The sequence below is a fragment of the Furipterus horrens genome, unplaced genomic scaffold (assembly GCF_987537825.1).
Source record: "Furipterus horrens unplaced genomic scaffold, mFurHor1.1.pri manual_scaffold_11, whole genome shotgun sequence".
Classification (NCBI taxonomy): Eukaryota; Metazoa; Chordata; class Mammalia; order Chiroptera; family Furipteridae; genus Furipterus; species Furipterus horrens.
Window position 1 is genome coordinate 14,205,790 of NW_028327181.1, and position 13,768 is coordinate 14,219,557.

At 40.6% G+C, this 13,768-nt stretch overlaps 1 protein-coding gene across 1 annotated transcript in view; it reads right to left on the minus strand.

Annotated features, from left to right (window-relative positions):
- Positions 1-13,768, minus strand: part of TTC28 (tetratricopeptide repeat domain 28) — a 260,354-nt gene that overhangs the window by 148,468 nt on the left and 98,118 nt on the right. Inside the window, exon 3 of the mRNA XM_090292459.1 lies at positions 2,077-2,584. Coding sequence (XP_090148585.1) covers positions 2,077-2,584 — 508 coding nt within the window. The remainder of the gene's footprint in view (positions 1-2,076; positions 2,585-13,768) is intronic.

Genomic DNA, 13,768 nt, shown 5'->3' on the forward strand with positions numbered 1-13,768 from the left:
GAACGAAGAAAGATCTAGAATCAATGATGTAAAGTTCAACCCTGAGAAACTAGAAAGAGTAAAGAGTAAGAAGTAAGTAGCAAGAAGAAAAGGATAAAACTGAGACTAGGAATAAATGACATAGAGAACAGAGAAGCAATTTAAAAATTGACAAAAAGCCAGTTTTTTAAAAAGATCAAGAAAATTGATAAATGTCTAGCTACAATGGTCCAGGAAATGGTACAGGTGCAAAAACACAAACTATCAACAACAGAAATGAAAAACGGCGTATCATTATATATCTTATAAGCATTAAAAGGAAAATAAGGAAATATTATAAACAACTTCATGCCAATAAATTAAATAAATTAGATGCAATGAACAAAGTCTTTGGAAAATACAACTAACCCAGACTGATACAAGATAAGTAAAATCTGAATAGTCCGATATGCACAGCCATCTAAACTCCAGGTTCTAAGGCCTCCAATTATCCATGTGCCACTAACGACTTGTCTTTCTGGAGTAACTAGTCTATCTTCTCAGGCCTACATTCAAAACCTTCAGGAGCTCCAGTTCATTAGCAAACCCTTGCCTAGTTTCCATACCAACCTTCCTCCACCCTCTAGTACATTCCTGACATCTAATTAGGCCACCATCCCTCAGATATGCCAACCTGTTGCATCTCTCATCTTTTTCCATATACCACTTGCCATCAATGCCATCCCATTCCTGGCCAAAGCTTGCCTATTCTTGCAGGTCTGCCTGGGTCTAATCTCCTTCCAGAAGCTTTTCAGGCTATTCTCAGCCCTCCGGGTCTCCCTTCTAGGAATTTCATGGCGATACAGCACCACTAATGCTGTCTTGCAAGAAGGTCACTGTTGTCCTAGGTATTAAACTTACTATCCCAACTATATTATCAGGTCTTTTAGGGCAAGGTTTTAACTTCTCTATCTCTTCAGGCAGCTATCTCAGGACTCAGCACATAATTCAATAAATGAGAGTCAATAAACACTTGATCCACTGAATGAATATATAATGCCAAGACCTTATTTCTGTGTTTCTTACAGACTCTCTAGACTCTCTGTCTGATCTCAATACCATCGTCAGATCATCTCTGGGGACCTTCCAGACTTTTTCTAACAACCATATTGACGAAACACATGGTTACAATAAGCAGAGGTGAGGAGAGGGAGGAGTAGCGCTAAAATTATATAAAGATGAGGCGCCTGAGCTAATGTTTACATTCTGCTGCTACTAATACCTGACAGGCATACAGTAATACCAGTAAGGTCACTTTTTTCCTTGTCTTCTTCCCACCCTAAGTCCCTGTGGACACAGAACAACCCATGGGGCTCCAGGTACGGGGATGAGTTCAGCTTCTCCTTCCAAACATATCTGTTCCTTCCACTCATTATGAACCCACATCTGGGTACAGAGACAAGATAATACTATCTCTGAAAAAGTAGCCAGTTACCAAAACTTATTGTCTCTTACCATATAAATTCAACCAAATTTATATGTCCTAACTGTAACCAAGTACTATTAAAACAGTGACAGCAAATCTATCTTATTTCAATAGATCTTTCAAAAAATAATTTTGTATTTATACTAAACTATCGATATCATTTGTGAACACACATACGATTGAGGAAAAACACATTTCCTGTGGGTTTAAAGTCACCAAGTAAAGCAGCCCCTTTGAACAAAAATTGTCTTAAATTCTCTTTCATTGACGACTTCCTAACAGCTTTTCTTTCATTTAAACCAAACATAGCTTCATATCCTCATTTCATTCCCCTTCTCTCTAATTAGATAAATCTGGTTGCTCTTCTCTCTAGACAGATTAAAAGGTCGGGGTGTTTTGTTTTTCCAGTATTTCAGAGTTCTAATCCTGGAGCACTGTGATGACAGGAAGGATCATGGGATTTAGAGCAGGCAGGCTCTGAGGAAATATATCTGAAGGATATCTATGACACACACAAAGAGGAGATTCTTTTGAATATAAACATACAGATTTCTGGAAAAGATAGTGGGCTACTTCAGCTATTTCCAGCCTAAGGAAGTGACCCTGGATCTTGCAAGTCATTCTGTCCTTACCCAGGTTGGAGGACGCTCGCCCTTCTGCAGCCCGGTCCTTGAGATCCTCGGCAATGCCCAGCTGCTGCTCGTGGTACTGCTTAGCCCTCTCCAAATCCTGCATGCACCTGGCAGCGTGGCCCAGGCCAGCGTAGGCCCGCATCTCAATGGCCTTCTCCGTCAGCTCCTGCGCCAGCTCCAGCACGTAGTTGTGGTAAGACATGGCCTTGTCAAAGTTCCTCCTGTAGTGGTAGGCACTGCCCAGGTTGCTGTAGGCCCGGGCCTCCTCTCGCTTGTTGCCCAGATCCTTGGCTATCTTCAGATGCTGCTCGTGACACTGCACAGCATTTTCAAAGTCACCCATAGCAATATACACAGCTCCCATGTTGCCAAGTTCTCGGGCTTCAGAAAGCTCGTCTTTGGATTGCTTGGCGAGAAGGACGCACTGTTTGTGACTGGCCAGTGCATTGGGGTAGTCTCCAATGGCTGTGTACACGTGGCCTAGACTGCTCAGGGCTGAAGAAGCTGCCTGCGGAAAAAGGATAAGGAAGGAAAATGAAAGCACAGCAGAGACTGGCTTTGGTTTGTTTCAGCAAAGTGTCACCGAGATTGCCTGTAGCCAGCCAATCCAACTACTAATTTCTATCAGTTGTTCACAGACCTATGCAGAACTGAAAAAGAGCCCATCCAAACAGCAAGTCCCTAATAAAAAGACAATGATAATTTAATCAGTAACTTTCAATACCTAATCTCACAGAAACAGGTTGTATTCCACATAACCTTCATCTTAAAGACTTGTTGACATTTCTAATATTATGATATTATAGCTATGTTAATAGTTATTAACCTCTGTAGTTCAAAAAATTGTTGAAGAAAACCAAAATCAATTACAGTATAGCACAGGAAATTCATGGGCAAAATCCATGCTTGGCTCTGGGTACTCCTGAGCATTTATCTAGTCTTGTCTTCCCCAAAAGCAAATGGACACATTAATGGTAAGGGACAGATTTACAATGATGATTTATAATTTCGTGACTCGGGACCCACCGAAGGGTCTTGTTCTCTTATCTTTGTTCCCCTAATGCTACTTCATCAGTGCTGGTTACTGTGGAGGGCTTAGGCTTAGATGAGCCCCACGGGAAAGCAACGGGTGGATTACCAGCTATACCACTGAATGGGGTGGTCCCCACTGGGCCTCACCATCCCTTTTCAGACCCACATTGGCTCCTCCAGCTTAGCTTTTCTTGCCTAGAGGCTCTTCTGACCCAAGCCTCTGTGCAGAAAAATGCTACCTTTCCAGGCCCCTCACACTGCTTGCCAATCGTGCATTTCTCATCTAAAGAAAAGCACATGAGCCCTTTCTGTGTTAAACGTTTTAATGAAAATAACTCTATATCAGCATAGAGACCCAAAGAGAAACAACAAAAATAATAAAGGAGATGTTGTACAGGTTCTAGAATCTTACCAAGTGCATACAGTCTCAGATATGCTCGCCTTCAGTTTCTAACTCCTCTGAACAGACATGAAGCAGGGGGTGGGGGGGGGGGGGGCTACACAAGGCTTTTTCTGCCCTTCTTTTCATTCTATAAGTTAGAGGCTTCCTTCAAAATGTGCCCACAGCTACAGCCGTGTAATCCCCTTTCTTCATATTCTCCCTCTTCCTAACATGCACACGTGATCCTGGCAGAAAGAAGGATTCCCTGTCACAATTAGGCAGGTAATCTTCACAAGGGCCTCCAGGCTAGGGAATAAACAAGGGATGCTGTCCCACCTGGAGTAAAGGTAGTTCTTTATGAGATGTTTCTGTGTCTGTACCCTTCAGAACACTGCTATCAATATTTCATGGATGAGTGATTTGCTACCCTATTTCTTTGCCTGTGAAATCATTCTGGATCAAAATAACTGAGGCACGGACCATCTTTATGATGCTTGCAAATTATGTGTTTGCAAAGGGTTTCATATCATTTTGAGTTGCTTTTTATCATTTCACAGATGCTCCAACAAAAGATTTAGGAAAACAGAGAGGAAATAAATACTGATAAATTTACTTCTCTGTTTGTCTTCTGAGTGGTAGAGAGCAGAAACAGTTCCATGACCATGTCGGTGTCATAGCAGCGTGATTCCCGCAGAGTTCTGCAGCAATGATGCCCACCAAAGAGCATGCCACTTGTACGTGTGCTGGCCTCAGGTTCCCACTTGGGGACCAGAGGTCAGGACTCCCTGTCCGCACATTGTGCGTGGGCCTTCTGCCACCCCCAGATCCTCTCCCCTGCCTGACAGTCTCCCCTTCCTCCTCTGCGGCCAGCCCAGGGACTCGGCCTCTTTCCTCTCCTTCTCTAGTTGGCCCTCCCACCTCCCTCTCCGGATTGTTCTCCACCCAAGCCTGGCTAGGGAACAGGACACAGTCCACAGACCCTCCCCGCAACAAATCTCTGTTGACCTCAAAGTAAAACCCATGGCTCTGTGAGCGTGGAGCTAGGATAGCTTAGAATCAGACACATTCAGTCCAAAACTGCACTGCCCTTTATTAGCTCTGGGGATCATGGGAAACTCAACTTCTCTGGGCCTCAGTTTTTCAGACCAACATTTCTAGGCCCAAGCCATAAGCCAGGACCTGAGTGTTTTCAAACTCAGCCATGAGCCTCTGACAAATGTGCGATCCATAAATAATTCACGTAATAATTCCAAATAATAGAACCGGTTGGAGGCAATGAGCCCTTGAACACCACAGGGGATAGATTTATTAGGCCTGGGGCAGGCACAATGCCCCAGGTGGCACTGTTCCTAGGAATCTTTGATTTATGGCAACTCCAAATGACAGCCCTGGATCTTCTGCTTCTGAGTCTCCATTTCTCTAAATGCCAGGGAGACATAGGAGCTCATTAGCTGAAGCTCTCCAAACACAAGGAAGGGAGTAGTGGAGCACTTCCCCTCCGGGAGGTGGGGAGAGAGGAAGGACTGCGGCATTAGCTCTCCCCCGGCACCCTCCCGTTGCCAGGCAGCGCTGCTGGGCTGGGACGCCTCATGGCAGAGGCCTGGAAACCAGCATCCCTAGAAAGGATGATATAAGTTATGAACACACATCACAGCCTCTGAAATTCAAGAGGCAGCATGATGTATAAGAATGGAACACAGAGGCACAGACAATAGTGTGGTGATTACCGGGGAAAAGGGGGGAGAGAGGTAGAAGAGGGGAAAAGGGGGGTGATATGGTCATGGAAGGAGACTTGACTCGGGACGGTAAACACACAATACAATCAATGTACAGATGATGGATTACAGACGTGTACACATGAAACCTACATAATTTTATTACCCCATGGCACCCCAATAAATTCAATAAGAATAAAAGAATGGAACACAATTTAGAGACAGAGACCCTGGTTGTATGATCCTGTTAAGTCACTTCACGTGTTCACTTCTTCCTTCAGATGTAAACTGTGCTGATAATGAGCGAGCACACGGTCCCCGAGGCTAGGATGGGATCCGATGAAGCAGTGCCTGTTGAGTGTCCTCAGAAAACTGCCAAGTTCTCCGTGAACGCATCACCAAGGTGTGGACGGATGTTTTTTGACTGCGAGCGGGCTGGGCTGAGCTCTGTTACCAGCCAGAAGCTGGAAATGGCAACTGAAAACATCAGTCATTCTGACCAAACATCTATATCCCTACCAGTTGCCACAGGACACGAAGTCCAGTGTTTTACAGCCCCTGGGCAAATAACCTGTGATGATATTTATCAGCTAAGTGAATTACAAATTAATCACTTGTCTTTGTTCCTGTGCTTGTAGAACAGGCTGAGATCTGAAACATGGTTTCAGGCTGTTGCGGAGACTCTGAAGGCCCTCCTCTATGGGGAATCACAGGCCCCACCCCCAGCAGATGCCGCGTTTGCCACTGCAGTTCACACCGCCTTTGTATATTAATCTCTTTGAGATTTTTGTGCTGGAATAGCAGCAGCTGCTTCCCACAGTGGAAACATTTTGGGACATCTGTATTTGAATACTAAAATGCACACAAACAGTTATGCTAACACACTATCTGGTTGGAATAAGACAATATTTTTCTCCTTACAAGATATAGATTACTCATATTCTTGCCAAAGGATGATTCCCAGCTGAGGACTTAGCACACAGGAGCCACCACCCCTTGCTCTGAGACCCAAAGATGTGCAGAAGAGCTACATCTAACAAGTCGGTTTCATGGGACATGGAGCTAAAGAAAAAAGTTGCTCGTATTTTTTCAAACCTCCTTTAAGGGTTTCTAGTTTGAGACATAAAATAGAAGAGCTTAAACTACCCAAACTATAACCATATTGATGACACTATCATTAAACATTACTTTAAAGACTGAAACATGTTTTCCTTTAGATCCAGCATGTTTCCCCCTTACTGTATTTCATAAGAGTTATATTTTGTGGAAGGATTCAATGCACATATAAAGAGCATTTGCTATAACTACTGACTGACTAATTGCATGTAGTTTAAAAGAGAGGGAACTAAACCTGCAGAAACACGGCTTTTCTTCTCTACTGCCCAAATCCACATGCCCCTTATATTCCCTCCCAGTTCAGGGCCCACGAATTCAAGGTCCTGGATTAATCACCTAAAGCCCAAGAGGCAGAAGGATATAGAATAATAGGGACAGACCAGGTTCAAATTATAAACCATGTGATACTGCGCAAGTTTTGCAACATCTCTGAGCCTTAGTTTCCTCATCTGTAAAATAGGAACATTAATACCTTGCAGAGCCTTAATGAATACTAAATAAGACTGTACTTGTAAAGAACCTGGTTTAGTACCTGACACAGAAGATGCTCAAACATTTTAGATTTTAGTGTTTCTTCCTACCCCAGGATAACAGTCACGGAGCTTTATTCATTCCAAAGATGTGGTAGAAGATGGCCAGGAAACAGAACATGAAGTTATGTCACCACAAGTAAAAAGACAACACAAGTTTGTCCCTCTAGTGGTGGGGAGAGTCATCATCTGCATGTACTGAAGCACATTACTCATATTCCCCTTCTGCAAACGCGGGTGGAAGAAAAGTCACCGGTTAGCCAAAGCATTCTAGAATCATTGGTATATTCAACAGGTGACGTTAATAAAAGCACTTCACTTCAAGTGGTTAAAGCTTACAGACATTGGAGTATTATGGGTCTGTTGGTTGGTTGGTTGATTTGTTTATTCATTCATATATTCAAGAAAATTCTCTAGATTCACACAAACATGGTCTACTAATTTTGACAAAGGAGCACAGGGAACCCAGTGGAGAAAGAACAGTCTTTTCAACAAATGGTGCTGGAACAGCTGACATCCACATGCCGTAAAAAAGTGAATCTACACACAACCTTGCACCTTTCACACAAAATGACCTGAATGAAATCACAGGCCTACATGTAAGATGCACAACTATAGAACTCCTAGAAGATAATACGAAAGAAAATATAGGGGATCTGGAGTTTGAGAGTAAGGTTTTAGATGTAGCAACAAGTTGGACTTCATTAAAATTAAAAACTGCTTTGCAAATGCTACTGTTAGGAGAACGAAAAGACAAGCTACAGGCTGAGAGAACATATTTGCAAAGCACATACCTAACAAAGGACCGGTATCCAAAATATGCCAGAAAATCTTAAAATTCAACTATAAGAAAACGAACCACCCCATTTTAAAATGGGCAAAAGATCTGAACAGACACCTTACTGAAGAAAGTATACAGACAGCAAATAAACATATAAAAACATGCTACACATCATATGTCATCACGGAATCGCAAATTAAAACGACAGTGAGATACTACCACCTATTAGAATGGCTAAAATCCAGAAAGACTGACAATACCAACGCTGTGAAAATGTGAAGCAACAGGAACGCTCGTTCATTCCTGGTGGGGATGCCACACGGGGCAACCACTGGGAGGAAGGCAGGGCAGCCTCCTACAAAACTAAACGCACTCCTGCCATATAATCCAGCAGCCAGGCTCCCACGTAATTTACCCTAAAGAAATGAAAACTTACATTCACACAAAAACCTACACATGAATGTTTGTAACACCTGTGCTAAAAATTGGAAGCAATCAATAGGTCTTTCAAAGGATGAGTGATTAAATAAACGCTGGAACATCCTTACAATGGAATGTTCAATGCCAAAAAGAAATAATCTATGAACAGATACGAAAGAAACCTAAAATGTATATTACTTAATGAGAGAAGCCAGTGTCCGAAGTCTGCATTCTGTATTATCCCAACTATATGGCATTTTGGAAAAGGCAAAACTACAGAGAAAGCAAAAAATGAGTGTTCGAAGGGCAGGGGCGAGGGATGAATGAGTGGAGCACAGGGGATTTTCAGCACGGTGAAATTATTCTGCATGATACCATATGGTGGATATATGACTGTATACAATTGTCACAACCCATAGGCTATACAACTCCAAGAGTGAACCCTAATGTAAACTATGAACTTTGATTAATAATAATATGTCAATATTGGTTACTGTAACAAATATGCCACACTGATACTATGTTAATAGAGGTAACAGTGGTGAAGAGAGAAGTATGTGGGAACTCTGTACTTTCTGATCAATTTCTTGTAAATCTAAAACTGCCCTAAAAAACAGTTAAATAAATAAACAAACAAACAAACAGGAGGTTTCCTCATTGGGGAAATGGGTAATCCTGGGACATGGAAACAGAGTGAGAAAACGCATGAAGTCTGACCGTGTGTGTGATGATCAGAGAGCAAGAAGGCGTTTAGGCCTGGGAGTGCAGGTAGTGGCTCAAGGGGGAACCGATAAGGGAGGCTTGGATGAGTTCTCTTTGTCCACCAATTTATAAAATCCAAAGCATTTTCCCTGTCTGCCCTTTCATTTGATCATTATAACTCTCTTAATTAAGTACATGTTATTATTATATCCATTTGTGAGATAAAATTAAGACTCAAAAAGATAAAGTGAGATCCCTAAAAGTATGCAACTAATAGCAAGACCAGACTCTACTCTCATGCCCAACTGACTACACACAGTTTGCCTCTGTTGAAGAATTTACAGTCCTCCCAGGGGCAACAAGAGCCACAGGTTTAAACAGTGGACTGACATGATCAGATTATACTTTCATGTATTTCCATGAAGTAGAAGAAAAGAAGGGAGATCGGTAGTAACAACAACAAAATGCTTAACTAAAATAAGACTAATTGAATTAAAATAATACTTAATAATTGGTATCGGGTTTATTATGTATAATCAATCTACCCAGTTTGTCCCATTACCTAAACCTAGGGTTGGAGGAATATTCTTCAGTTGTTACTGAACAGGTAAGAGAGTAATTGTGGACACCCGAATTCTTTCTACCATATACTACACCATAGTTGAAATAGTTGGTTTGAATCTATTACTATGAGCTTAGAGAGTGGTTAGTGATAGTTACAGTTTCTCCATGGTAACCTGTCAGCCTTTTCTAATTCTATGAGCTCAGAGGAGCTCTCATAATAATTATTTTTATCAAAATTGTATTCGGTTGAAAGAATAACACACTGTCAGAGAGATCTATTACCCAGACCTAACAGTTGCTATCACAGGTAATAAATTATTTATAATGCCCAGCATTAATACAGCAATGTTTTCAAACCAAGAATCTGTAAATGTCCTTTGCAGATGCAAATTAACAGATTAATAAGGAAACAAGCTTTCTTGTATGAGAAGCTGGGATGACAGATTAGCTATTAAGAGCAATTTATAGGTCATAAGATATGAAAGTTGGCAAGAAACACTACCTCTGCTGGCTCTATAAATAGTAAAACTGCATTTAGTTTCCCAGAGGTATCCTGTTAGACATTTTAATTATGCCATAAAAACTGCCAGAATTTACAATGATTTCATTTTTTTAAAAACTTGATGCTCTGTGTAAACTTGATGCAATACAACAGGCATCTGTGCTATGTGCTGTAACAGCCAAGCTGCAGCCAATGGGGGAGTGCGTGCTCCTTCCTCAGGAAGGGCTGCGAACGGTGAGGTTGGTGCGGAACGTCAGAGTACAGAAGTGTTACTCCCTAACATCTCCTCCTGGCTACTTAGGGATTCTCTTCTCTCCTTCACATCCAGCACTGCAGCCACAAGCTATCCATCTGGGAAGATTTCTACAAAGAACTTCATTCCTCAAAGTTCATTGGCCACAAAATGATGACCAAGTAAAAATCCTTGAGTCTTGGTAGTCCTATCAGAGAGTTGAATTGGAGGATAAATTCTCTCACTCACTTGAAATAATCAGTTAAGATTATTTTTGGAAACTTATTTCCAACTCTCAGTTTCACCTACATCTTCAGTTTTACTTGGGAGAGTGACAGGCAGATAGCCTAGTCTCAACTTCTCAACTGAGTTCTTATGACACAATCCACGCAAGCTTCTTATGCAATCGTTTGACCTGGGTTAGGAAACATTCCGCCATAATGCTGTTCCATCACATACTTGCCAGCCAACCTGAATTTTAGTGAACTATAAAACACTGTCTATAGGGGGCTGGAATGTAGTCAATCACCCTTTGAAGACAGTATTTATATTAATCATAAAATCTGACACTGGCTGTGCAGGATATAAGGGGGGAAGCTGGAGAGAGCGAGGGGTGGAAAACACATATGTGTGCAAGCGCACATACAACAGGCAGAGGAGACATTTCTCAGAAGGAAAACAGCCCAAGAAAAGGACAACTTATTTGCAGGGGCCAGGAGATGACAATTAAAAAAAGAAATATTTAAATTGGATTGAAAGGAGTCCTCAGGAAACCTAGAAAGAGGTTGTAAAGTTAAGAAACAATTGAGAACCCCGCAACCGTCCATGAGGGAACATCATTATAGGTCCTACCACAGGCTGAGACCTGAATTCATGACTTCTAGCTGTTCGGGAATGAACCGCCCACAGCCTCCGCAGTCTGTACTCTCCCTTATTCTGGCCAATTCGATTTCTATTCCTGGTGGATAATTCCAAACTCGGATTTAAGAACAAGAGACAGAGGATTTTAGAGCTGGAAGAGGCCCCACAGATCACCTAATCCACTGATTTTCAAACTCTGTTTAAACAAAAATGCAAATACATGTGATTTTGTGATAAAAGTGTAGTTGTTTAAGGTGACTTGGACTAGGGTGCACTTTTCCCTCCAAGTAGCCTTAAGAGAATCTTTGGCACCCTGTGGGACTCTTTAGAGCAGAGTTTGTAAACCACTTAATCATGTAACTCATCAATGTCTTTAGAAGTAGAAACTGAGGCCAAGAGGTGTCAAGTACCTTGGTCGAAGGTCAACCTGCTTGTGACCAGCAAAAGCGGATTAGAGCCCAGGTTTTCTTGGCTCTGCTCTGCCCACATTCCGTCACAACATCTTACAGCCACCTCATGCTCCAGCCCTCACTGCCTTTCTCAATGACTTATTCTTGTGACTTCCATGATGAACAAAAGAAGTAAATGCTATCACTATTCCTTCCAACAACTGGGCAAAAGCTCAGGGTGACCACTGACTTTTCCCTGTCTTTTGGCCTCATATTCAACAGGGACCCAAGACCAGCTTTTTTAGACTCCTGAAATTATAATTATACTAGTTTTTAAGTTAATAATCTTATTTAATGCCAATTATTTATATACTAATCCACTTAGAATTGATTTCTGAGTTTTATTTTAAATAATAAATATTATCTCTTAAATTATGTGACACTGATTACAAATGAGCTTGTAATATATTTAAATACATACTGCTTTTCTAAAATCCAAGCCAGTATTCAATGACAAATTCAATGGCAAAGTTTAATAACTTTAATCAAATGTTAGTAACTTTTCGAACAGCTACTGATTCTGTCTCCTGAATAATAATGGACTTATCAATTAAAGGGTAATACAGTGATTAGGCAGTGATTAAATCCTGTCTCTGCTGGCTAAATTCCCTTAAGGAAGTTACTCTCTGTCCTTGTTTCCTTATCTATGAAGAGGGTGTAATGATATCTATCTCATGGGATTGTTAGAAGCATACATTTAAAGAGCTTAGAATAGTGCCTGGCACATAACAAATATTCAATTACTGCTAGCTGTTATTATAGATGCTAAATACCAATAAAACTCAGTAAATTAAGTAATTTCAAAGTCATATATTTATATTCATTGAATCTATTTTGTACGTTTATTTAAAATTTAAATGCATTAAATTAGTGCCTTCCTTCCTTTCTCATTATATTAATTAAAAACATGAAAAATGTCATTTCCCTTGTGTGGCATTTATCACTGTTCCTTTGGAACAGAAATTATTTGGGTATACAAGCACAGAGATATTTCTTTTTGGGAATCCCCAAAGAAAGAAAACATTACATCAAGATCTAAAAAAAAGGAAAAGAAACACAATATGTTCACTGAAGACAGTTTTTAAGTAAGACTCTAAATTATTTTTTAAATATTAGCTTACTATAAAATATTCAACCAGATGTTAAATGTTGGTTACACTGATAATTAACATTTCTAAGTACAAGTATGATCAAGTCCTTTATTACGTTATAGTTTAAACCTTGCTTTTCTGCGGTATGCTTGTTTCGGGTAAAAGTGAACACCAGCAAATGTACTAAAGTGTCAATGCAATATGTTCTAAAGCAAAAAGAGATGATTCATATATTTTCTATTTGAAGCAATAAAAAAAGACAGAGGATGTAGATGAAGGAGAGAAGGGCTCTTTGAAGCCAAGAGGTGTCTTGTAACTTTAGAGTGGAGTGTGATGCTTGTCACACAGTAGGCACTAAGCAAACACTCGAAGAACCAAACTGATAGTCACGGGACTTTCCATGTGCACAGGATGTTAAAAAAAGAAAACTCTAACCCTCCAACATAAGAGTGCCAGAAAAACTGTGTGGTACCAACACCTCTCAGCTGTCAGCTCTCTTTAAGTAAAATTCTGGTGCACTAAACAAACCTTCCCTATGCCTGCAAGAATCGGACACACAGACAAAAATGTTTCTCAGTTGTCGCCTTGCTGTCTGCCTGCATTGAACTCATGGTCCCTCACATCTGTCCTTGCTCTTCTACCTGCTACTCCTCATCCAATCAGTTACATTCTTGCTAAGTCTTATGAAATAGTCTCCTTTTCCCTTTGCATTGTTCACATGAGACACAGGTGATTAAAGAGGAGCCACTACTATTTTTGTTATAATACTATTTTCCTAAGAATAATTACAATGGTAACCCAAATTAGACTCTAGGAAAACTAGTAAAATTCAGATTACTTCTGATACCATTAAAATCTTTCTTAGAAAAAATAGGTAATAATAAGTATGATTACTATTCACTGAGAGCCAGGCATACCATATTTCATCAAATCAAAGTTGGCATGAATTTAAGAAGGACTTTACAACATGTACCACGAATAAAGAGATAAAAATGTTGCAATTAAACAATGATTGTATGCTTACTTATTGACTGTAAGATCATCCTTATTTCAGAGACACTAAACTATGGGGAAAAAAAAAAAAAGAATCTCAGAATCAATGAACTATGACGTATTAGGTGCTCTATTTATATTATCCCAAATCCCCACCAGGCCCTATGAGATAGAAATTTTTACCTTCACTTTGCAGATGAGGAAACAGACAGCGTTAGTAACTGGTCCAAAGGCAAACAGTTACTACTAAATAGCAAGGTTAGGACTGAAATCTAGGCCAGCTAACTGCAAACCAGAGCATTTCCATCAAGCTGCACTGCCT